Below are 25,338 nucleotides of genomic sequence, written 5' to 3'. Positions count from 1 at the left end.
TTGAATCTCTTACTAGCAAGTATGGTTTAGCGATCAATCTTTTTTTTTATTAGTCTGGATTTTAGATGCTTCAATTAATAAAGCCCAATGTGTCTCAAAAAATTATAATGCTTTTCAAGCAAAAAGTGCAAGCTATAAATACTATTAGTTATGCTAAAAGATGTAGTGTGAGAGTTAAGAAGTTTTTTATAGTGGCTGTAATCAGGACAAATATGACCGAAGGACTTGACAGGTCAGAGTTGGAGAAAACTTTAACCCACAATTAAGCATTGATTGGGCTTAAGGACCAACCAGGCAAATGAACAATTGGGTGCAAAGGCTAGATGCAATATGGCAGGGTTTGGCTTAACACAGTGAATATTGATTGGTTTGCTACCCATCTGGTGAGAAGAATCTCTTACTTTACACGTTGCTCACTTGAGTGAAACTGAGAATCTCTGAATTTGGTAATAAAAAAAAAGAAAGAAAATTATGCTGCTCCATATTCTGGTAAAAGGTAGAGACTTAGTTAATGGTACATGTGAAAGAGAAGGCCCAGAAATCCACAATGGACTGAAACAAGGACCTACTCTCCAGTTAGCAGGAGACATGGGGTTTGGGACAACAAATTCATTTCTTCTCAACAAGTGTATAACTTGTATGATTATGAAGCCAATCTTCTATCATTATTTATTGCTAGAAGGGCAACTTGTGAACAATGTTTTATGTGTAATTCATAAGCAAGCATTGAGCCCCTGTCAAAATGATCGGTCTGCTCTTATTAAAGAAGACTTTACCTACTAAAAATTCCCTTTAAACCAAGCATCTCTTTGTACTGCCAGGTAATTGCCAACACGCTCTAAATATTATTGCTTGAAGAAAACATCTCAAGGTGCAGAGATCTCGAGTTGTATTACATTATCTTTCATCTTGTATTTTGCCCAGTTATGCCATTTAAGGCAATATGAACATGTCCCCCAACTGAGAAATGAGATCATTTATATTACTTTTTTCAACATTCTGGAACATCTCATGGGTTGAGTTAAAGGGCAGTGCTAAGCTGCTAGCTTTGCAGTAATTTGCCACAATCCAACATATCATGTTTTTTGATCCTTTCCGTCCATTAGGTAAAATTGTATAAATTACAACATTATTATTACTTAAGAAACATACAACTATGTGTAATCTGAAATACATAGTTTTTTGTCCTTATTGACTATAGAAGACAGAACTTGGCTTTGGATTTATCATAGTAATGCATTTATGCATAATATGAGGTATCCTAGACTAGAAATAGAAGTTGTTCACTATATTAGCTCATTTGAGCAGAGGCTTCCTCACCTGTTGTTTCTGTAAGTCTAATTATTTCCACTAGTGTACATCAAGAAATGTGTGAGGTTGTCATTATATCAAATGCAATTATTTGGATCTGTTCACTAAGGTATCTAGTGGTCAGGTGAGTTAACTTGATTGGCTATATTTTAGTTGAATGCCCTCATATATGAATGAATAGACCTAATATTGTGTGCAAGTAGACGTGATGGGCAGTACCGTATTTATCTTAAGAGCTGCCCCAGGCCTAACCTAGGGCAGCGTCGCCCCCTCTGTGCCACGGTACTTATTACTCAGCCCCCGCCTTTTAAGGAGCAGAAGTAAATAATGGAGTTTGTGCTGACTCGGTATGGTCCTCCATAGTGTTAATGGGCTGGTTTTGGAGATCAGGGATCTATTTTTAAGGATTCCGTTGAGCAGTAGCCATTGGCTTCACTATACGGCTTCCACCCCTGGACCTGCTGCCCTAAGCCTAGTTGGCCAAAGCCCAAATATCCTACTACTGGAGGTTTTTACAAAAATATACATAGAGCACTAAAGCCAATATCTAACATACTATAAAAGATTCAAAACAATCTCAAAATATTTAATATAAAGCAACATAAGTAAAATAGATTGATATATATATTCAAAGACGTTGACATCATGCCCCATAGAGTACCTGAACAGGAAATGCCAAGGGGTCAATTAGTGTTTGTCATCTTTGACGATCCGTTAAAAATGGGATGAAAATATTCTGATGTTGTTCTGTATTTACTATTTTTTTCTGAAACTTCTTGCCATTAGAAGCAGTCACTGCATATTTCAGTTACATTCCAAATTCAATTCCAAACCCGGCACTGAGCTGATTCTTTATGACACTACTAATGAAGTTGCAGACACTACAAAGCAGTTACAAACATGGCATTTTGCGAAAAAAGCTTTTTGGCAAACAAAATGGCGCTATAGCTTTTAAAATTACTTTTTAAATGATACTAGTATTAAGAAAAAAACCTTTTATGTTGCTTCCATTTCCAGCAACATAAAAAGGCACAATTAATTCCTAATTTCCAAAACCATAGGGTAGTACCATAGACGTATATTATGCCATAGTGATAATGACAATGCGGTCTCTATGGCGGCGTCTTCGTGGAACTAACAGTCATATCTCCAGTTCTTTATACTAAAGGAAATAGAACAGGAGGGGAGATAACTGCCGACAAACAATAACACAAACTAAAAAAAATAGGTACTGTAAGGTGAAATATTATAATATAATATATTATAATTTGACGATGAAAACAAACAGGATTGCAACACTTGAGAGAATTCTCATATATTTTGCTACCAGTTGTGTGCATTAAAAAATAATTTATTTGGTGCAAAAGCAGTAAAATCTGGCCATAAACTCGATTTTCCCATGAATGTATAAGCAGCCATGCATGACCATTTGACATCTGTTTGCTTATGCAAGCTTATAATGAATGATAAGTATAATGGATGCAGTAATTGAAGTGAACTGACAAACAGGCGATAAGAGTCTTTGTGAAAAGAAAAAGGGGAGTTGTAATCTCAGAGCAATTATCTGCTTTAGTTTTTATTAGTTTTTAACAAGCTTGATAACCAAATGTGGTCACTCCGGCCACTTATGATTGTTTTCACATCTAAGAGGCAAGCAGGTTTATGATATATTTTAGGAATTAATAGGTAAATCTACTGGAAGCACCAGGAGGTACAAGAATATTACATTTAATTTTTTTAGAGCAACTTAATAGTTTAATCATGTGCTCCAGCTCAAGGAGGGCATTTATTCCCATAGACTAGTAACTAAAAAGGGAGGGCAGGATGGGAGCTATACTTTAAAGTAGCAGTTATATGATTTATTGACTAGAATGTTACCTCCATCCACCCACCAATGATCTATTCATTTTTACCATTGTTCTAAATATTTAAATCCAGACTTAAATAGTTAGAGTTTAGAGCGGGAATACCCAGCAATATTCTAGATACCTAGAAGCATCTGTGATGTGAACACAGCCTCGGTGCAGTTTAGTTTTGCAACTCACGACTGTATCAGTTAAGAGAGCCTATTAAGTCAGTGATAAAATACAGTTGATTATTTTATTTTTTTTTCAAATTTAAGAGCGGAAAAGCTTTTGGAACATATTGGCCACTGCTTGGAAAATTCTGCTCCACCTGTGATGAAAAGCATCTGAATTTATTCTGCAACCTGGTAAAGAAAAGCAATGAAAGCATAAAAATGTTATTTATTTTTATCTAGACAGATTTTGTACGAGGTAGCAGCACGGATGGGATGTTTCCTCACTCCCACAAGCATTCAACCTTATGTACCAGAAAAATATCAAATGTTTGATTTAGTTTTTCATTTTGTAGAAGGCTAAACTATATCTCAGTACTGAGGGTATATAAACCTTCAGGAACTAGGAAACAAAGTGAAAATATGGTTTATAATCTAAGTTATATGACATCTGATAACCAGAAACCTCATAATGTCATGGCCAACATCTCAGAATGATGGGCTTCCCAATGGGTTTAAGGGAAAAACGCATGGTCAAGATTGGCCAGTGACCGGATAACGTCCAGCTCCTGGCACTCTTCATCTCCTTCAACACACCACAACCCAGGATCAATACGTGTTTCTTCTTCTTGGCTGTGCTCCACTAATCAATAACCGCTGCATCAAAATATTCCACAAAATAATACAAAGATGGAACACCGATCTATACGTGACGTAGCTGTATTCACCACAGCATGATTCCAGTGACATTTCTGCCCAAAAAGTGATGTTGGGGTGATTTTAGACAGGTTGTTGTGGCCTCTTTGTATTATTTCCCGGCACCCCCTAAATAGGACACACAACAGAGTAATTAAAGTTACACAACATATGTGTCAGGACACGGGTGATCAGGTCGGGTAGGAGCCCATGCGCAGGGGATACTTGGGGTTCAGTATGTAATCCACGGTGCATGATTATGCAAACAAAGACACCACAAACAGAAATCCAGGTAATGCAGTGTATTTATGTATATAACAGGACCAGCAAATAAGGGTAATATAGTCTAAGCAAGTAACCGGACGTATGGCAAAACAAAATACAGGTAATAAGTCTTTTGGCAGGGAGCCCGCTTGGGGGGGCACGACAGACAGAGAGCCCGTTTGGAAGGGCACGACAGACAGAAAGCCCGCTTGGAAGGGCACAAAAGGCACACAGCCCACTTGGAAGGGTACAAAAGGCACAAAAGCAGGGAGTCCACTTGGAAGGACACAAAAGCAGGGAGTCCACTTGGAAGGACACAAAAGCAGGGAGTCCACTTGGAAGGACACAAAAGCAGGGAGTCCACTTGGAAGGACACAAAAGCAGGGAGTCCACTTGGAAGGACACAAAAGCAGGGAGTCCACTTGGAAGGACACAATAGCAGGGAGTCCACTTGGAAGGACACAATAGCAGGGAGTCCACTTGGAAGGACACAAAAGCAGGGAACCAGGAACAGTACAGGTGCAGAGCCACAGCAGGAAAGGTCCATAGACTTCAATACAAAAGCCCTGACTGAAGGGCAGGGCAGGTTCATAAAGGCAGGGTAATCCAGGTAACAAGGCCCAGCTGGATGTAGACTAGGGCTCAACCCAGGTAACAAGGCCCAGCTGGATGTAGACTAGGGCTCAACCCAGGTAACAAGGCACACCTGAGTGCTCCAGAGGGCAGAGGGTGGCCACTAGTGGTCGCAGATGTAAATGCCACAGGTATAAAAAAGCCATGGTTCAGGCAGCAAAAGATTGGTTCCTGACAATATGTATATCTTTCCTTTAAGCTAAATGTGACATTACACGTTTGTGTCTCTTTACATATACTACTAGATATTCTACCTATGAACCATCCCTACATTGACTACAGTATAAAGATTTTACGCTAATCTAATTTTACAGCACTTTTTAATGTTCTCTACATTTAAAACAACTATACTGACCAATATAGAATGGACTATTAGAATCCACAGCAAGAGTTGGTGAGTGGATTACATCTGTAAGAATTCCCTTAGGGAGCGAACGGGAATGAGCACATATCCCAAGGTAGAGCCTTGACGCAACCACAAAGGATGAGATGAGTAGATGCGGAGGTGTTGGGAATGGAAATCCTAGCATAATATATTTATTCCACTGGGATAGAGTACATCTGTCGTTTTCTTGCCTGTTTAAATGTCATCAACTCCATCAATATACAGTATAAATTCAAAACCAAAATTATAATTCATATACTTCCCCTTGAAACAGCAACTCTCAGCATTATGTTGGCTAGAAATCTATTTGTTTGGATAAAGCAAAAGTAACAAAAGACAGAATCCAGGCGCCTTCGTTCCCCTATCCCACCATAAGGCCAGGCAAGAGGCAAAACAAGACAAAGATCCATAGACCAGAGTAGACCATAGTAGACTGACTGAGGTTTGAGTCTTTACACCAGAGGAAATAGGCAGACTAGGTGGGCTGAATAGTTCTTATCAGCCATCAAATTCTATGTTTCTAAGTGAACTACAATAAGCTGTGCAAGGGAATGTCCAGTAATAATAACTGATGCCCCACTCAGTCTAACTGAAAAGAATAAATGTATAGAAAAAGTCATTGGTTTTGCTATATAGCCGTTAATTCAAAAGAACTCTGAATTCAACGCGGCCAACACTGCTATAACTTGGTAAGCAGCGCTAAGTCAGGCTACATCTCCTACAGGTAGTTATCGACTGCTTATTAGAGCTCTATTATTGGTACTCATAATAAAGACAGAGCTGAAGTGTTTACATTTTCTTCTTTTTCCATGCTACGATCGCTGCTGCTTTAGGGATAAATTGGCAAAGCATCAGGTTTAATGCTTCCAAGCCCTGCGTTTTAATTACATCTCAGATGCAAAGTGTGTCACCAACAAACCCCCTTAGGAATTCTCTGCTCTGCAAAAAATACATCTAGCACCGAGAAAGAGAGCGTTGGATAGATAGAGATAGCGATGTGACAACAGCGATGCAGGTAAGAAGGTGCAGGCAACAATGCGTGGCAAGAGAACCCCAGGATTTGTATCCGTCTGATGGCTGCTGGTTGTTATAACAATGCTACGTCAGGAGACCTGCAAGCAGGTTCACCGACTTTTACTCGAGGGAGCAAAAAACATGTGTGATGACGTCTACTGCTAGACAGTATCTGCCTTGGACTGACACGAGGTTGGCCGTCAGCCAGCGAAATAATGTTTTTCCATTTAACATCATTCTACTAGAAGCTTGATCAGACAATCTCTTCATTAACCGACAACTCGTTCTTTCACTGAACATCATGCCGCCAATTAATACCTGCTTATCAACACCAATTAATACTTGTATATCAACACCAATTAATACGTGTTTATCACAAAGAAAAACCGAGGAGAAAAAAAAAACTAAATAAGCATCTTTAATTCTAGAACAGTCGAAGGTTGGTTAGGAACAGGACAGTTTCAATAATAAAGCCTGCAGACATGTGGTGAAAATTATAATAACGATTCATGGCAAAGAACTGTTAAAATTAAGATAATGATACATCACAAGCATTGAATCGACTCTACACAAAAATTATTTTAATTAACATATTATTTCATACGTACCACAGCCATAAGAGTATCAAAAAAGCTACTTTAAAGTTCTACCGTAATTAGTGGGTGAGACGTCCCCTATGTGTTTGGGGCATTGAAACGCGTTAGCAAGAGAGTTTGTAAATTTGCCTCTAAAAAGAGGGATGCTGATAGTGATGGGTGTTGCAAACAGAGAGCAGACACAGGCAGTTTAATCCTAGTCAACAAATTGCTGAATAGGAAAACTTGCATAAAGAATTGGCAGATCCAGCGCTTGGGTGTATTACCAGACACAGGGATTTTTCTAACGCAGATTTATGTTTTTTGGGAGTTTTGTGCTGGCAAATATATAAGATATGAGCTTTTACTATGGTTTAAATTAGTTTTGCATCAGCTTAATGCAAAGGGCAGCGCAGAACATAGCATGTCGCTGCCAGAAATGACAAATCATAAAAATTACTTATTTGGTGAAATTATCCAGAATTCAGTGGATCCAGTATATTCTTTCACATATTCTTTTCTCACATTATATTAAGCAGCATATATCGTTCTCTTGTCAGTTTATGTGCCTTCAACTCCATCAATATACTTTAAACAGAAATAGATAGATAGATTTAAAAATAAATTCAAAACCAAAATTATAATACATATATCCCCCCCTTATGTTGAACTGAGTGGATGAAGCACAGGAGACATTCTGCCAAGTATGAGTTATATTCTCACATACATTATGCAGCATTTTTTACCTTTACCCCCCCCCCCCCAAATATCTACTAATAAAACTTTGGATGGTTGTTCCACTAACAAAAATGAAGGTGTTGCATGTTCTGTTGTAGCTCTGAAGCTGCAGCTTCTCTCCAAGGTAAGACACTCCAGTGGCAGACTGGCTCCTGGACTTCGTGTATGTTGCATGTACTTCATTAAAAAATACCAGGGTCACTTAGCCCCATTCTTGCCCTAGTGTTGGGCTTGGTGTATGCCAGTCCAATGGGCATCTATTAGACAACCAAGCAGTCCCGCTCCATAACAAACACTAAAACGTACAGTGGTTTGCTTAATATAGATGATATGGTGAATTATATCATGTGCATAATATTTGCAGGTGACTAAGGGTGCTGCACAGTCCACGATGTAAACTGGCCTGATTTGTGCGGTCAATGGGGCTGTTTCTGGTTATCTAGCTAGGTTACACATTATGGTTTGTATGCATTAGTCTTTAATAAAACAGAGGCTCCAGGCCTACAATTCCCATTATCCTCAACCATCTAAAACCACATCAAAATCTACTTCCCATCATAAGACTAAACATCACTCAAAAACTATTTTTTTTGAACTGAGAGAATAAATTACTATTTATTTTATGCAGAAAAGCCCTTTGCTAGGTGGCTATTATATAGCTAAATGTGAGGGAAAGAGATCTAGAATCCTTGATTATATATTAGTATGTAAATATCCACGATCATTTATTCCAAGAGAGGAGAATTTAGTATCATTTGCAAAGGGTTATTCACGTCATGTGCTTCAGAGATCAGTAAAGCAAAGCGTTACGTGTAAAGAGTATGCATCAACATCCATTCCTGGAAATGCTAAGCAGCATCTGCAGTCTACTGGTGGTTCCCCACCTTGTATATGGACCCGCATCATATCTGCACCCCAGAGCCTCTCCCAGAGTCTCCCTATATTTATACCCTTTCGGGATGTACTTATCAGGTGTACCTGTACCTAAACAGGTGCAACTCTGGTGCTAAATGCTAAATTTGGAGCAATCGCCTTTCAAATGTCCAAGAAAGACTCCAGTTACAGTATATCTTGATGAATATAGTCTTTAGTCACTATCCCTTTAGTGTTACAATAAAGGAATTCTGTTAGTTGTTATAAGCAAGTTTAATATGAGGAACCCCAAATGCGTCACGTCAATTCTCACATTTTATTCATTTTATTTAAATGAAAAGTATTAGATTTTAATGTTTTGTAATGATTACCAATTCTTAACAAATTGCACTTCAACTTTTATGTATATTATGATTTTCACAATGATTTTCATACATACAATGAGCTTTTTTTCTTCCAAATAATAATGCCTTCTAGATTTGTTTCATTACAACTATAACATATTACCAGATCAGAAAAATCTGAATAATTTTAAATATTTTAATACCATGGCAACAAAAATCACCCCTGCCTCAATGTCTTCTACTCCTGCTCCTTAACAAGTTGAATGGGATAACGTGAATGAGGTAATGGATGGGGCTGGAGTTTACCCCAAATACACTGGAAAAGGGCAGTATAGAAGGCAGGCACTAGGCATGATTGGGTGGAAACTACAAGAAGAGTAAGAACGGCAGGCAATCCTTAACCTCCATAACCAAACCATTGATCTTCCTCTGCGAAAAAAGGCCTCAGCTGGCATAATGCATACTTGTGGGCAATTGCCTTGAATGCCATCTCTCTAATTTAACTATGCAATATACAGGGCCAGATGGGTCCTTCTTGGAGAAGAATGGAACACCCAGTTAAATGAAATAAATGTATCATTATAACTAGCAACAGATGTATCTCCTTCAAAGTCAATTTCTCGTGTAAATAAAATAGTTCACCTGGAATATTAGGCAACAAATCTCGACAAAGACCAGTAATAAGCACATGCAGAAAGCTTGCCTTTTGGCAATTAGAGGCCTGGCACTAAAATGCTTATATTATAGAGGGAATAGGATGAATCTCAGAGGTGTCTGCCCCAAGCACATTTTCCTTAAACCTCACTTATTTATGAGTCCGGTCTATTGTAATATTCTCCCCTTCAGTAAACAGGGTGGATTATTCATGTCAAATACAGATAGTTCCAAATCCCAATGTAATCACCTGGATTATAGTGGCCAGATGGGAAAATATTCCTTGAGCTAACAAGTAGAAAATGTTCCTCACTTCAAGCTATAATAAGCATTGTTTTAGAGTAAAAGGCATATATCCTGCACAAACAGGCAACCTTGCCGTGGATGCACCAATACTGTAATGAAAAGCAGCGTGTATGTGGTATAATCAGGCTACCATCAGGGGTGGTACACAGTACCCGTGTATGATACACAGGTAGCCTCCCTGATTGCTCCTAGGGCCCCTCATTGACCCTGTGAGCCTGACACCCGGGACTGGGCCTTTGCAAGCTTTTCAGGAATTGGCCTGATGGCCCCTGTCTGGGAATTGGGGCTCAGTAGCCTCAGTACAAACTTTAGGGTCTGGTGGCCCCATTGCAAGCATGGAGTGAGCAGTATGAGGGGCATGGGGCAGGGCAGTTGGAGAAGCACGGGGTGGCGGGGAGCCCTGTTCTTAGGTTTGCGCTGAGATTTCTGATGGCTGCTCTGTGACTACTGATGCAAGTGCGAATGTTTGCTGAGTTTGTAATGCAAAGATGAGTGGCATATTTTGTATTTTAAATAATACACCATTTCAAAGGCATGTGTCACCTTCAAAGCTTTTTAGCAAAACTGTTTTCAGGTAAACTGTATGATAAATTCAATGGTTTTTAAGAAATTATTTACAAGCAAGAGATTAATTTAACCCCTTCATTCCCCTATAGACGTACCAGGACGTCCAAAAAACGCCCACAAAGAAACCCCTATGGACGTCCTGGTACATCCAGCCCTTCGTGCAGCGTCAGGGACACATCCCTGCCGCTGCACGGGAGACCAGGCTGTCGTTTGACATCGCCGGCTTTCTGCTGCCCGATCTCCCGTAACAGCTTCCGGCATGAAAGCCGGTAAGCTGTTACAGTTGAAAGTGCCCGATCGCGTGATCGCGCAGTTTCAAACGCGCGATTGGGCATTCCCTTCCGGGTTGCGTCACTGCTGACGTAACCCGGAAGGTCATCGGAGGACAGGATATCCCCTGCGGGGATATCCTGCCCTCCGATGAGGCACAGAGACGCTGCGATCTCTATGCAGGTCTGTGAGGACCTGCATAGAGATCACAGTGTGATCGGTGCAGGGGGATCACGGGGAGGGGAGTGAGAAACCATCTCTCTCACTCCCCCTCCCGGCCTGTAACAGAAAAGCTGAAAAAAAAAAAAGTTAATTCATTTAAAAAATAATATTAAATAAATCATTAAAATAATAATATAAATAATACAAAAAATTATAATGTGAGCTGTGATGTCATTTTGGTACCTACAAGCCTGGGATTGAAGGGGTTAAGCTAAAACGGTATCGGCAACAAAACATGGATTTTAACCCCTTAATGACAAAGCCTGTACATATACGGGCTCAAAATGCATTGTTTTCAATGGGTTTATGGGCCACCCATTGTCCTTAAGGGGTTAATATGTTTCTCTAACTTATCTTCACACATCTTTGTAGCTTGACCCCTGCTTACTTGTTATTTGGACCTGTAGCTATAATAACCACAATCAGCGTTAATAAGTAGCGCAAATCAGTTTGAACGTCTCCTAAAAACACAACCTGTCGGCTGCCAGCAGAGCACTTTAAACCCCCGAGTTCCAGGAGAGAAGATTAGCAGAGCATTAAGTGTCTCCTAATTCCAATTCACCGCTGACTCTCAATTAGCACAAGCATGAGCTGGCCAGGTATAACTTATACAGCAGCAAAGGGATGGCGGAATGGAAGCTTGAAGTCTTCAATGATGTTATTTAGGAGGAAGCGCGGACCTTACTATGGCGCTGTTGTGACAATGTTGGTGGTCGGTGGCCAATACCTGCCCTGCACCATTGTTGTGTTCTTTCACAGGCAGAAGTCAACAGTTCCACCCCCATTGTCTCCACACTGACACACTACTTCTCCAACTATAAATTGTTTTCTGTACATCTCCCAGATTCTTTGGTGGAATATACTAGCACTTGGACTCCTGCAGACCATTACATCATACTTATACATCATAGGTCAAAGCCAGGCAATACAAGATCACCTATGGAATATATGAAAATTGGCAACATGTTTATTAAACCAGTATATAACTCATGGAACAGAGCAAGAATTCAGCACATACTGGGTACGCACTGAATTTTTGCTTTGTTTTGTGTACTTATTGGTCATTGTTATTTACTTTCATGCTCTTTCTGTATATTGTTAGGTATTTAATCCATGCCTAGCCACCATCAACACAGCTGCCGTTGACTTCTAACACTATCATACAAAGGTTTGGCTTAGTTTATTGGGAGTAGGGAGGCAGGAGTATTAGCAGTTAACTTTTGCATCTTATAGTTTATGGTCGGAAGCATAGAGAAGAAAATTGGCTGATCAAACCCTTCTATAGTGTTGCCATGATTTTACATCGGGCTCATAACTCTTTGAAATATTACAGAAAGTATTTCTGCCACAAGATCTACAGCAGATGACCCCACACCCCTACAGGTTAATAGGAAAGCATGGGAGTGGAAGGGAGATGCGAGCATGTAATGGAAATATTAGTACACATTAGATAGATAAGTACCTTGTTAAAAAGCACTCAGGACCTAATGTGCATGCATAAATGTCATTATAGGTAATGATAACTGAAAATGTAAAGCGACCTCTGAAAGTGACATATACATTTATATCATAATTCAATAAGAGTTAACAGAATGAAATTTAACCATTTCCAGGCCAGAAGGCCATTGCAATGCATCACATCAGGATTATGTAAATATGGGCATCAACAACCATTAACTCATTAAGCACCAGCAGGGCATGCAGTCATTTATTTCAATTTAAGTCAATGATCCGAAACCCCTTATGGCAAAAACAAGGAATGAGGCAAATTCTCATAAAACAGTATTGTTGTATAAATGTAGACTCCAACTTACTTTCACTCTTTGCAGGCCAGGTTAATCTGTTCTAGAATAGAATATTTTATATATTTATACTGATCTATGCATTAAGCAGGTATTTAAATAAATGATTTTTTGAAAAAGGTTAGTTTCTAGCTAGTACAGGAGGGTCCCATTTAGCCCGGCAATAAATTGTGCCCACTATTGTGGCTATTAAAGAGTTAACATTGTGTTTAAATGTTGCAGTGGTGTGCGGCAGGCTTACCCAGCTAACACTTGGCTGGTCCACTTAAAAAATCGAGATGAAAGAAAATATGAAAGATACAGTGGAAAAGCTCCTAATCTGATAGCTATTGATAAGCGCTGACTCCTACGCGGTAGTGCCAGTAACAGGATAGATAACTGTAGCACATGAATAGAAATGCTCCTTCCAAGAATTCTAAACCATACATGGTATTTAATGGGTGTTAACAAAAAAATGCTTCCTACCCAGGTAATCAAGGTAAAAAAACCTGAAAATTGAACTTACTTATTGAGTGTTCTAGCCACAAATATATAGTGGCTATAACCAGTAACCATAGAAAATGTCACTTCTTAAATGTAATGTAATAATGTGTGATAATAAACAATATTGAACGTGAGCATTCAAAATGTTCAGCATTTGTATAAGTAAGGTGTAGGCCAGGGGAGAGAACACACAGCTCTCCAAATAACGGTGAGGTAGATTCAGCTAACCTGTAGCCCATCAAATGCTATAAAGATGCAGATTATTATTATTATTGTGATGTATTAATTTATATTGCATCATCGTATACCACAGCACTGTACAATGGGTAAACAGTACATAAGAGGTAGTGCATCACAAAGCAATTTGGACTCAAGCTACCTTACAGTCTTGAGATTAAATAAGGAATCATAATATCGATGTTGTCCTAATCAATGTATGATTGTGCTTAGGGATAATTAGCATGATTTACATATTTGGCAATAATGTCACCTAGCATTCTGAGATGTTCTAATATGAGTTGTGTTGTAATGTAGAATGAAAGATAATCTCTCCTGTTTCTGTGCTATGTATTAAAGTCACCTTACTGTGTAGATAACCTTTGCTAAATGAAAGCTATGAAAATACCATCTCCTACTTATCTCCATTCATCTGTGAATGATCCATAGACCGGGCTGATTAAGCAATATTATTGCATGAGCTTTTTTGTTGCAGACGAAGGGATGAGCCTTTCAGGGATAACAATCTTATACGCAGACATTCCACAAAATGTATTATCAATATTTTAAAGAATTACAATGGGAAAACTTGAAAGCTGAGAAAAATTCCCTTTTTCCTATGATAGTTCAACATATTATCGGGTTGAAAGAATCATGGTGCTATCCATGGTACTTAACAGAAACATTGTTACATTAAGGGGAAATCCATGGAAAAGTATCCCAGACAAATACAGTATAACTTAAAAAAAACAGTGATGTGATGTAGAATTCAATATGTTTTTTATTATTTAATGTGGGCGTGTTAAACTTTTTATCTTCAGTTTATTCCGTTAATAGAAAATTATATATTCCATACTATTTTGCGGTGTTTTAAAAGTATTGGAAACAAAATAGTTTATTATTGTATTATTAATTTTATTGTATTATTTAAAAAAAGATTCTAGAGCTTCTCCTTTAAATCGTCGTTTTCTGAGCTCTTTTATTTGTTATTAAACATTTTTTCATGTTTACATTTTTCTGAAAATGTAGGTGGCAACAGTTATACTTTTCTAGCAGAAATGCGGAATTGCCGTATTCTACGTCTGTCTGATACAGATATGTTAAAATGTGCGAGATCTATACAGCACTGCTTACCCCTCTGGCGTTCAAAGACTTTTTCTTTGAATACATTTATGCAAATATCACCAAATTCATCAAAGGATTTAGCACTGGCTGGGTTTAACCAATGCCCTATGGAAATACTCCTTTCTTATTCCTCCAAAATATAGCTGTGGGATACTATCCTATACAGATATTATAATACCGTATATATAATGTGTAATATAGCTGTTCCAGAAGAGATATAAATGGCTGCCCACTTAAAGGAATAGTAAAGCTTGATAAGAAGTAGCTCCCTGTCTCATGACTCCACCATCCAGCAAAAAGAAAAATCACCTTGAGGCTACGGCTATTTCACACAGTTATTTAAGACTAACTGCTCTTTTAATTGTTAATTGACTAAAGTGTTTGGTTACTTTAAAATGAAGACAAGCAGATTGTAATATTGATTGCATGAATAGAATCTCAATATGTTTGCACCTCACAGGCAGCCTTAAATTCTGCAACGGAGACTGCGTTCCAGCACAGTCTGAAGTTTTACCCAAAATACCAGAAATGGAGGGCTTGGTCTTTGACCTCATCTTCAGGTACTTGGTACCTTGTCTTTCCAACATCCCCTATGCTTCATTAGTTATCCAGTGCCATGTTAGACGCATACACCATGCCACGATCAGACTCCACTACCTGATGCATTAAACAGTTCTTGTTTAAGCACTACAAGAATACAGCCATTGCTATATTGATCCCAGTATAATTAGTGCATCTTAATCCTCTGTGACACCTATGAGAGGGTCAACATTCATAGAACGAGATGTAAAGGGACCAAATGTCAGGATCTCATTGATGAATCAGGTTGACGCTAACTCATTAGGATAAGGCAAAACAAAAGACTTCTGAGGTCTTCTTAGCTTATGCTATGCTACACCTTATTCCACTATTAGCCTATCGAACAACATCACTAAGTGCAGGATTACAGACACGCATTCCCATTTCTTATAACCTTGGCCTATCATCTACAGCGCATTAACATTTCTGTTGCCTTAAAACATTTCAGTATAATCAATCAGTTTAATGTAAGGTAGTGAATTATTTCTCACAACTTGGTTAGATCAGTACATCACTGTTGTCATCTTGAATATATGAAAATAAATATCTTCAAATACACTCCTCTGCTGGACTAGATTATAGACTTTTTAATTAAGCATCAATCCTCTCTTCACTATATTCCCCGTCATTTAATAGAGACGCATGCCGCTAACCTTCCAGTCTGTAACTATATATATAGAGAGACATAACGTTCTAGGCATATCTCCCATAAAGATACCCGTATTCACCTTTGCGGATTTTGAGAAGTGGAGATCACCAGCGGTAGCTACCCAGAACTCACTGGAATCTTATGATGTCATAATAGGGCACCATGAGAAATGTGTTATTCACTAAGAAAACGAACATACATTCAAAGATATCAATAAGGAAGAGGACAGCTCACATTTCAATAAATAATACAAAAAAAGTAAATGATAATGAGAGTTTCTTCTTTATTAACCTATTACCCATGAGATGTATATAGCATGTACTTATACATACAGTACATCACATGTGTCATATGTCTGCATATGAGTTTGTAAGGGTGCACATATTGGGAATACCATATCTTACCAGTATAGGTTCATGGTGAACTGTAAGTTTGCAGGTGAATTGAAAAAGTTTTGCTAGCAGATGTCCCCATTTACTATAAAATGGAGAATTTACTTTATATAAGGTGTTGAGTTAGCCTAAATAATGTATGATAAAAATAATGTATGATAATAAATATTCAAGGACATATAATATTTCAACTATGCATTATAGGGGACACCAACACCCTACTTTTAATAGGCAATCACTGGGGTTGATTACATTGCACAGGTAACAGTGTGAGTTGAAATGTTTCAGCAAATCGCAACACTGAAAACTCACATTTTAGTGAGCAAACCCCTATATAATAAGTATATTTATAAATATGTGTCCTCTAATCACGTATGTCCCTGGGTGATGAGTCCTGTGCTGATTTATATCACGATGTTTGGTAATTTGGCCTTTGAAGAAAGCAAAAAATTGTCATTAAATATAGACAAATCACACTAAAATGGTAAAGAGGACCTCAGCACAGATCTTGGCATAATGCTAATTAGGGCTTTCAAATCTAGTTTATCTAAAATATTTTTACACTTAGCCAGAATGTATCGTTACACTTGCACACAATGTATTTAGGTTTCTCAAGCACATTCTGATGCGTTCATCTCCCACCAGCGCACCAGATGACATGGATTGACAAATTCCATCTGTGTGCCAATGGCACGTTAATGTACATTAAACAGAAAACCTTTCTGCACCGGGGTAATTGAGCACAGCAGACAGGCCTCACATTTTAAAAGTATGGGCCTAGACTGTAGAAAGAATCGTAAGAATGCGGAGATCCACTTCTATGATGAATGGAGAGCACTGGGATATTTACCAACAGATTGTCGGGAGGACATCTATCTCTCTGTAATGACTTAACTCGATACGCAAATAATCCGGTGATTGAGGTTTTAAAATGAAACTTGACCCTTCAAGCAGGGAACCATTATACCTCATTGAAAAACCTGTTATCTGCTTGACTATTTTATTGAAGACATTTAAACGTCTACTTTATTTAAACGTCTACTGACATACCTCTCTTCTTGCCCCTGAGAAATTCAAGATGGTTTCGAAACGGATCTGCCAGTGTTCCTCTCTCTGTTTTATATTCTTGTAGACTTTGCTTTCCGCATCCCTCTAGATGTTCTCTATAAATCTGTTTTCACTTTATAACAGTTGTAAAAAATACTGGGAAGTGACATTTGTAAGAAAGTGTTATTAAGAGATGTTTATACCATCAGGGAACCTATTAAAGATGCAGTTCCACCTATCCTGCAGAACACACCTTTGTAACAAAGAGGAGCATTCCTAGTACTGCTGAATATCCAAAACCTTTTTAGTTATTTAGCTATTTCCCCATTGCTGCCAGGAAAACTTAATTGTCACGTGACACAAGAGCTGGCACTGATAGGTTGTTGCTATGGAAATCAAATACGCTTCTTTATGCCTGTATTAAACCTTACAGAGGAAAAGATATAATCATAGATCTGCTAATGTCTAATTAATTAGCATTCTGAAGAATATTTTCTTTAGTTACTACCGAGTAGTAATATTGATGGATATGGAAGTAGTCAATATGTCCTATAATTTTATGACATTTGTGTTGCTTAGTAACAATAATAATAATAATCATAATACTTTTTTTAAATTAAAGTCTAAATTAAAGTCTATCTGTATTAAGACTGCATGCAAAAGGAAACGGGTAGCCTTTCATTACTCACACTGTATTAATACATAGCTTATGAAGAATTTAATTTTATTTAGGTGGTATCTGCTGACATGTTATATTTCTTCCAGTGCTTCATCTTCCAAAATATGCAAATATAATTTGTAGCAGAAGCTCTTGAAGAAAATGTCATCTAGGCAGGTGTGGAATTACTTACTGGTTAGATGTAAAAGAAAATATACCGTATTTGCTCGATTATAAGACGAGGTTTTTTTCAGAGCAAATGCTCTGAAAAATACCCCTCGTCTTCTAATCGGGGTCGTCTTCTAATCAGACCTCAAATAGAGTCTGATTAGGAGACTAAGATCCAGATCCCCCGCACCGCTGCAGGGGACCTGGATCCTCCTGTCTCACCCCCCCCCCCCCCATCATACACACACTTACCGGTGCTTCCTGCTGTATTGCCGGGGCAGCGGGTTGACGTCTACGCGATCCGCGTAGACAACGTCCGCTGCAGCCGGAAGGAGGTGTGGCTAGCAGCGGGGGTTGTCTGCGTCCGTCGCGTAGACCTTCCCCGACTGTCAGAGATCTCTGATCTCTGACAGCCGGGGAAAGTATACGCGACGGACGCATACAAACCCCCGCTGCCAACTCCACCTCCTTCCGGCTGCAGCAGAAGGCGACGTCAACCCGCTGCCCCGGCTGGAAGCACCGGTAAGAGAGGGCTGAGAGGGGAGAGAGGGGAGAGAGGAGAGAGGAGAGGGGAGGGGAGGGGAGGGGAGGGGGGGAGAGAGTGTGTGTGTGTGTGTTAGTTAAATGGGGGCATAGGGCATTTCTGGAGTGGCGTTAAGGGGGCATTTAATAGAGCACTCTGCCTCCTGAAATGCCTTATACCTCCCTATATGCCACTCTGCCCCATAATATGCCTTTTAACCCCCTAAATGCCAGAGTGGCATATAGGGGTATAAGGCATTTCTGGAGGCAGAGTGCTCTATACAATGCCTTTTAACTCCCTTAATGCCACTCTGCCTCCTGAAATGCCTTATACCTCCCTATATGCCACTCTGCCCCATAATATGCATTTTAACCCCCTAAATGCCAGAATGGGATATAGGGGTATAAGGCATTTCTGGAGGCAGAGTGGCATATAGGGGGTCAAAAGGCATACCATGGGGCACAGTGGCATATAGAGGGTTAAAAGGCATATCATGGGCCACAGTGCCATATTGGTGTGGCAAGCCTGGGGGCAGATGTGCGTAACTGGGGGACAGGCTGAAAATACAAGAAATAAAAACAAAAAAAATATTTTTCTCAATCATAGCTTTTATTAAAAAAAATAGTTTACATGAATTAACATTTACTGGTAAAACTTTTTTCCTTTAGGGTCGTCTTATATTCAGGCTTTTTCTTTTTTCCTAAGTTAATATTCAGATTTTGGGGGGTCGTCTTATAATCAGGGTCGTCTTATAATCGAGCAAATACGGTACTAGACAGCGAGGTGTACTTACAAAAAAAAGTCATAACAAAATTTTAGAAACATAAAAACAATTATTTTTCGTTGCAGTCATATCATTTATCTTAAATCAGCTATGTATTCTGGCCAAGGTCTAGTAGGCCTTAGCCTAGCGTGGCAGGGCCAAGGGGAGTCCTTCTATTGAAAAACGGTCTGGCAGGTCATACATCTCGGCATTGAGGCCCCCCGCTGAGCGCTGCTCAATGGGACACTTATAAGGGAGGTCACTGATCTCTCTAACCGTCCCGTTTACAGTATGGAAGAGTCTGCACAGCCTCCCTAGGATGCAGCAAAAGGCTCTACGCGGATACAACGTCATATCCTTACTCCACAAAGAGGACAGCAGCCAAGGAGAGAGCGGCTGTGGATGCTGCCCCGGCCAGGCTTGCTAAGTATTGCAACATGCCGTTTGGCCCACCTGGGGGTAGCTTATGCCAAAAAGCATCAAAATTGTCTCAAATACACATCAAGTATCAATATGTTTGGAGAATATTTTTTTTATTACTGAAGAGCAGTAAGATGTGGGACGTTTTTTTCAGAAGGTGAAACTAGTTCCAACTTGATGGGGCCCACAAGCTTAATTTGTTGGAATTTTTCATCATTTGGAACCTTTAATAGTTCGTCAGAAGTCACACTGCAACACTAAGCTGTACATTCTAACGTGATCATGGAGTGTGTTCCTCTGCAGAGCCATCAAGACTCAAGCAGTGAGGGCAAGTAAAGCAGTGATTTGCGTAGCCACGTTTCACCAATCTGTAGTAATTTAGCTCACAATATGGCAAATGTTGTACATAAAACTATATGTACCAGAGGAATTTGGAATTGTGAGACAAACGGTAAGACTTCAAGACCGTAAACAGAGGAAACATTTAACCGGTGATCACCCCAGATATGGGACCATGGCAGAGGACTGCTCCATTTCTACCATAATTACCAATCCAGAAAAGGGTTAATTGTGACACATGAGATAATGTTATGGTACACCTAGGACTATCAGCTGTCTGTCACCAGAACAAGTCTCAGCTTTTAAAAAGTCATTAACATGGTTACTATATATATATTTTCATGAAATACAGGGGTCATTTGCGCCGTCTCAAAACCTGACCCAAGTCCTGAAAGTTCCCAAAAAAAGCAAAACTAGAAAATCTGCTGCCAGATGCCAATGATACGAAGTCGATAACTCAAATTGTATTACCTGCTGTTTACGCTGATCTGAAGGAGCATCAGGATTCAGTGCGCTATCCCTTAATGCATGAGAAATTAGAACGCAGCTTTACTGTTCTTTTATCTTATTTGTCAGGTCACAGCGTACTATGAGACTTGCTCATTTTTATTAAAAGTACCATGTTTCTTAACTTGAGAAAAGTGCTTGTATTAAATCTAAAGAATGCATTTTCCATGATAATTTCATGTTATCTTATCCTGTAATAGTTTGTGAAAACACAAAAGTAAAAATGGAAAGGGTACAATTTGAAATGGATAGGAAAATGCCCCATTGTTTAAAATCCAGACAAAGCGCATTTGGTTTTTTAACCCTTCCAGGTTGACTGGGAAGTACAACTCATGGTACACGCAACTGGCATTCAAGAGGTTAATTTAACGTCAACTTTTAGGGCCTAGTAAAAGCTCTTCCATTTATTTCTAGAAGATTTCTAGCAGCGATGTGTCCTTTTAAAAATACTACCTTTTAAAAAGATTTATTACAGAATATTTGGGGTGGGACAGGTTGTGCTATGGAAGTCGCACTCACCCAGCACAAAGTATGGGAGTTCTGTGTTCTCCAGGTCATCGGCTACAGCAATCTCTCCCGGGAAGTCGTTTCGGACGGAGAACAGCAGCTTTGGCTCGTTGGCGGAGGGGCTGTGCATGATGCTGAGGTCGTTCTCCCGGAGGAAGGGGAGAGCAGACACCGTGATGCTCTTCATCTTGCACTCAGCCTCTCTGGAGGAGTCTTCTTGCCCGGCACTTCTTGGTAGCAGGAGGCAACCGGTCAGCAGCACCCACATAGCACCGGTAGAAGCCATCTTTAGTCTTCCAAGAGTTCCTCCTCTGCCTGCGTGTTTCCCTGCTGCAGGCACACAGAGTCTGTCGGTACTCTATACACACACACTGGATCTATATGCGCCTCTACCTCACAGGATCTATATGTGCCGCTAGGGCACCTGTCTGTGATCCCTGCCACATCCGCTTTATACCCTTATGCACACAAACCATGCAAGTGCAACAAAACCCGTGTATTTTCACCCCACTCTGTATTGCAGATAAACCCATGCAATTCTTATACCCCATGCTTCTTACAAACGATCTCCATGTCAGCGATAATCACCATTTATTATAAAAAACACGCACAATAAAACTCTGCAGTCCCACAAACACTATTTTTATGCCACAATGCAATCCCCATCATGTCATTCATGCTTGTATTGAATACACATGCTCACCGTGCCCCCCCCCCAGCACACCAATACACCTAAACCTTTACCGCAGACACATGCATAGAGATGCACATCTCCCTCTTACCTGGTCGGACCTCCGTGTTACCCCTCGCTGCAGAAATCCCACGGTAACACACGTATGACCACACAGAGCCCTATCCCCTCACTGCACATGCAGGCAAAGCATCATCCCACCCTACACACACAGACCCACAGTAACGCGTTAGAAACCACGTCTGCCTATCATCTCTGCCCATCAGTCTTCCTCTTTCGGTTTCTTCCACTCCTCTCTGACTAGCACTTCCCCCTCTCCCTTCCTACCCTGCTTCTTGTCTTTCCCTTGCAAAAGGGAGCAGAAAGAAAGCCCCCTTCTTCTTCCCAGGGCACAGCTAAAGAACCAAGGGACGCAGCACGGAGCCGCCGAGACCCCGAGCCCAGCTCCGATTCCTTTTGTCTGTAGGCAGTAGGAATTGGAGGTAGATGAAAGGAGGATGAGAAAGAAAAAAGAGATGGAAGGAGGGGATATACAAAGAGGGAGGGATGGGGGGGAGCGTGCTTCAGCTGAGTCCATGTATACATGCAGCATAATCCTGTCTCTTACAAGGGCTGCTGAATGTTAAGTGCAGGGCAAGGTATAACGGGAAGAGTTGTGGCTGTGAGCATCGCCAGGAATACTCCGGGTACCATTTTCCTCAGTGACTCGCTCTTATCATATCGCTCTCCTTCAGCATCTGTCACCTGCCAACTTGGATTTCAACCACAAAGTCCCATAAGGTCTATTCCATTAACCGGCTCTTATGGTTATTAACAGCCTGGTTTAAGAATTTGTACATTGAGTTAATGTAGATCAGCGTCAATATCAGATGCAGAAGACAGTCCTATATTCATATGCTTCATGCGCTTTTAGCGTGGACTTTCAAATTCTTAAATAAAGTAAAATTAAGAATATTACTTGTTCTTAAAATCTCTTCGCCTAAGGTTATTTGCAGGTAGTAGAGTGTGCGTTGCCCAGTAGTTCATAAATTAATGGTTTGTATACACGGTACGTTCAAAAAATGGCTTCTTTAAGTATATCTTTACAAATAAACCTCCACTGCATTTGTTTTCATGGCTGTTACCTCTAAGCTTTTGTTGAGCCAGACCACAATACTGCATGGAATTCATTCAGCTCCTTGCGAGGTGATGATGCATGTGGTTTTTTCATCCGTTCATTGTTACAAATGTCAGGTAATCTATTCCTTGTACAAAGATTCTGCCCGTTCTTTTCATGAGATACTCGTTTCGAGTTCTTTCTCCCATCGTTGTAATGCTGGGAAAAAGGATATTTTGTTCCCCGTGTCTAATCAAGTCGTGGCATTTGCAAACTACCGGGAACATTTTACAGCTGAAAAGCCAGTCAAGGTAAAAATTCTTCGTTCAGGGTTGCTTTGTACCCTCAAGTAAAACAGTTTATACCCCAAATGTAGTTTAAAAAAGATATTTTTAATATGTAAGAATTATCATCTTGTCAACTTTGTCCGTGGCAACAGGGGCTTTATTATCTAAATAAATAAATATATATATATATACACACAATCTCAACAAGAAGATTCTGAATAGTAAACATTACATACAGTAAAAATGACATTGACAGGGTCCCAAAATGAAATGAACGTCACTCAAGTGAAAAGAATGCTGTCGTCTCATATGAAATGGATGTCTTTTCTTCTGCCACTAACACCCTCTGATGCTTATAGTGTAAACGTAAACCAGTTTTAAGTTTTATCCGTTTAATTCCAACATCTACAGATTCACAAATCAAATTTGGCCAATTACAGACGAGAGGACGGAACTACATTCCGATCTACTAAACAGATTAGTTTAGGAAAGAAGCCCCTAACTTTAAAAAAAATACACTAGTAAATATATGAGAAGGATATAAAGGCAAATATTCTCCAGCAGATGTTTTTCACCTTGTGGTACCCAGTGGGGTAGTTCAGATTGGATAAGAAGGTTCTTAAAAACGCCGTTAATTAACAGAGATAGCACAGGTGGGCCTGCCAGGGGTATATGGTCTTTGTTCACTAAGAACATGTGGCCGGTAAGGGAATGTTGCCGGTAAGGGAATGTTGCCGGTAAAGGAACGTTGCCGGTTAGGGCGCAGAGCCACTGATGGACCTTGGACTGGGCTGGCAGGTAAAGAAGAATTTTTATAAAGCCTGTCTGTGGGCTGGAGCCTCAGTTTTTCCTACTTCCCCTCACCTATTGCACTTTTTTATTTTGCGCTATGTGCTGATCATTTTGTATATTTTTTATATAGTTTTTTTTGTGAGAGGTTATCGTTTTGGTGGTAAATGTCTTTCAGTTCCCAGTATGAAGGACACCTTTACTTTTGAGATTATGGCCATTTTTGGGAAAGCTCTCAGTTTGCCCCGGAATTCACCGATATAAGATCTGATTGCTGGGCTTTTGGGACAGATTTTTTAATTCACTAGTAAGGGGCAGTTGCTTTTGGTATTTACCACCACCCACCCCACTTATCATGTGATAGACTTAATCATACCCCCATGCACCACATTATCTACCCTCGCTTTCCTCACAGGTTGAATATAGCAGAACACACAACATAGTTTGAAGACAACAATGAGGGAAATGTCCCCTGCACAAGAGAACCAACCACCCCAGACCCAACCCAAACCCCAGAGCATTTCAGCCTCCTCAGTAGCGTGCCGCTCATATCCTTCTAGGCACAAGTGATCAAGGATGTCCCTGTCTGGGCTCTTTCCACTTGGGGTGAAACCCAATAGATCCCAAGGGGTGAAACAACACACAAAAAGGTTTGCGATCAACTCAAGGGAAAATGGACAGCAGCATGATATGCTCTATGGTGCCATTATAGAGGAAAAGATCTTCATTGGCATTGGTTGAGTTGTCTTCAAAGTTTCTTTTATGTCATATTGCCCTTCAGGGGAATCTCTTGGGTCCTTCTGAAGTATATATGAAAGGGACAGTATCTGTACTGGGTTGATGAGACCTAGGGGTTGAAAGCTATGCCTAGGGTTGCTGGTTCACTCATACAGAGTTGCTCTGTATGTTAGCTTTGGACTGCCATTGTGGGCAGGATCCGATTTATATGCTGATGTAGATATTTTTACTCTGTAGTGTGCTAAACTTGAGATGAATCTAAGCAGGGATGCCCCAAAGGCAAGGCTGTCAAGTAGCTGGTTTTGGTTGAGTTGTTCTCAAACTTTTATTTATCTGAAAAAAGTCAGTCTTCCTTGGAAGGTCTGTATTATCTAGCAGTCTCGATGTTGCTAGGGTCACATGTTGTACATTAACATTTACTGACATTTTCAGCTATTTTATGTTTCCCATCTCAGTGGCAAGCAGCATTATCCTACCAGGGGATAGGGAGAGCAGGCTGTCTCTTTAATTAAACATGGTTAATAAGTAACACATCCTACAGGGCAGCCACAATTTTAAAGCAGCGTTGCAAAATAGTTTTTCTATAAATGTCTCTACATTATAGGTGACATCTGGTTACCTATGTATTACTAAGTCAAGGGGTTTCGCTGATTGACAAAGATATTTTCCCAAAGTGCAAGCCGTCTCAGG

At 39.8% G+C, this 25,338-nt stretch overlaps 1 protein-coding gene across 1 annotated transcript in view; it reads right to left on the bottom strand.

Annotated features, from left to right (window-relative positions):
• The window catches only part of LOC149288427 (astrotactin-1-like), a 130,660-nt gene extending 109,327 nt beyond the window's left edge, over window positions 1–21,333 (bottom strand). Inside the window, exon 1 of the mRNA XM_089491715.1 lies at window positions 21,060–21,333. Coding sequence (XP_089347841.1) covers window positions 21,060–21,333 — 274 coding nt within the window. The remainder of the gene's footprint in view (window positions 1–21,059) is intronic.
• Between the last annotated feature and the right edge of the window lie 4,005 nt (window positions 21,334–25,338).

The sequence above is a fragment of the Sceloporus occidentalis genome, unplaced genomic scaffold (genome assembly GCF_023333645.1).
Source record: "Sceloporus occidentalis isolate IW3139 unplaced genomic scaffold, rSceOcc1.0.p SCAF_51, whole genome shotgun sequence".
NCBI lineage: Eukaryota > Metazoa > Chordata > Lepidosauria > Squamata > Phrynosomatidae > Sceloporus > Sceloporus occidentalis.
The sequence above is the reverse complement of the archived record's forward strand: the minus strand, read 5'-3'. Positions and strand labels throughout refer to the sequence as shown.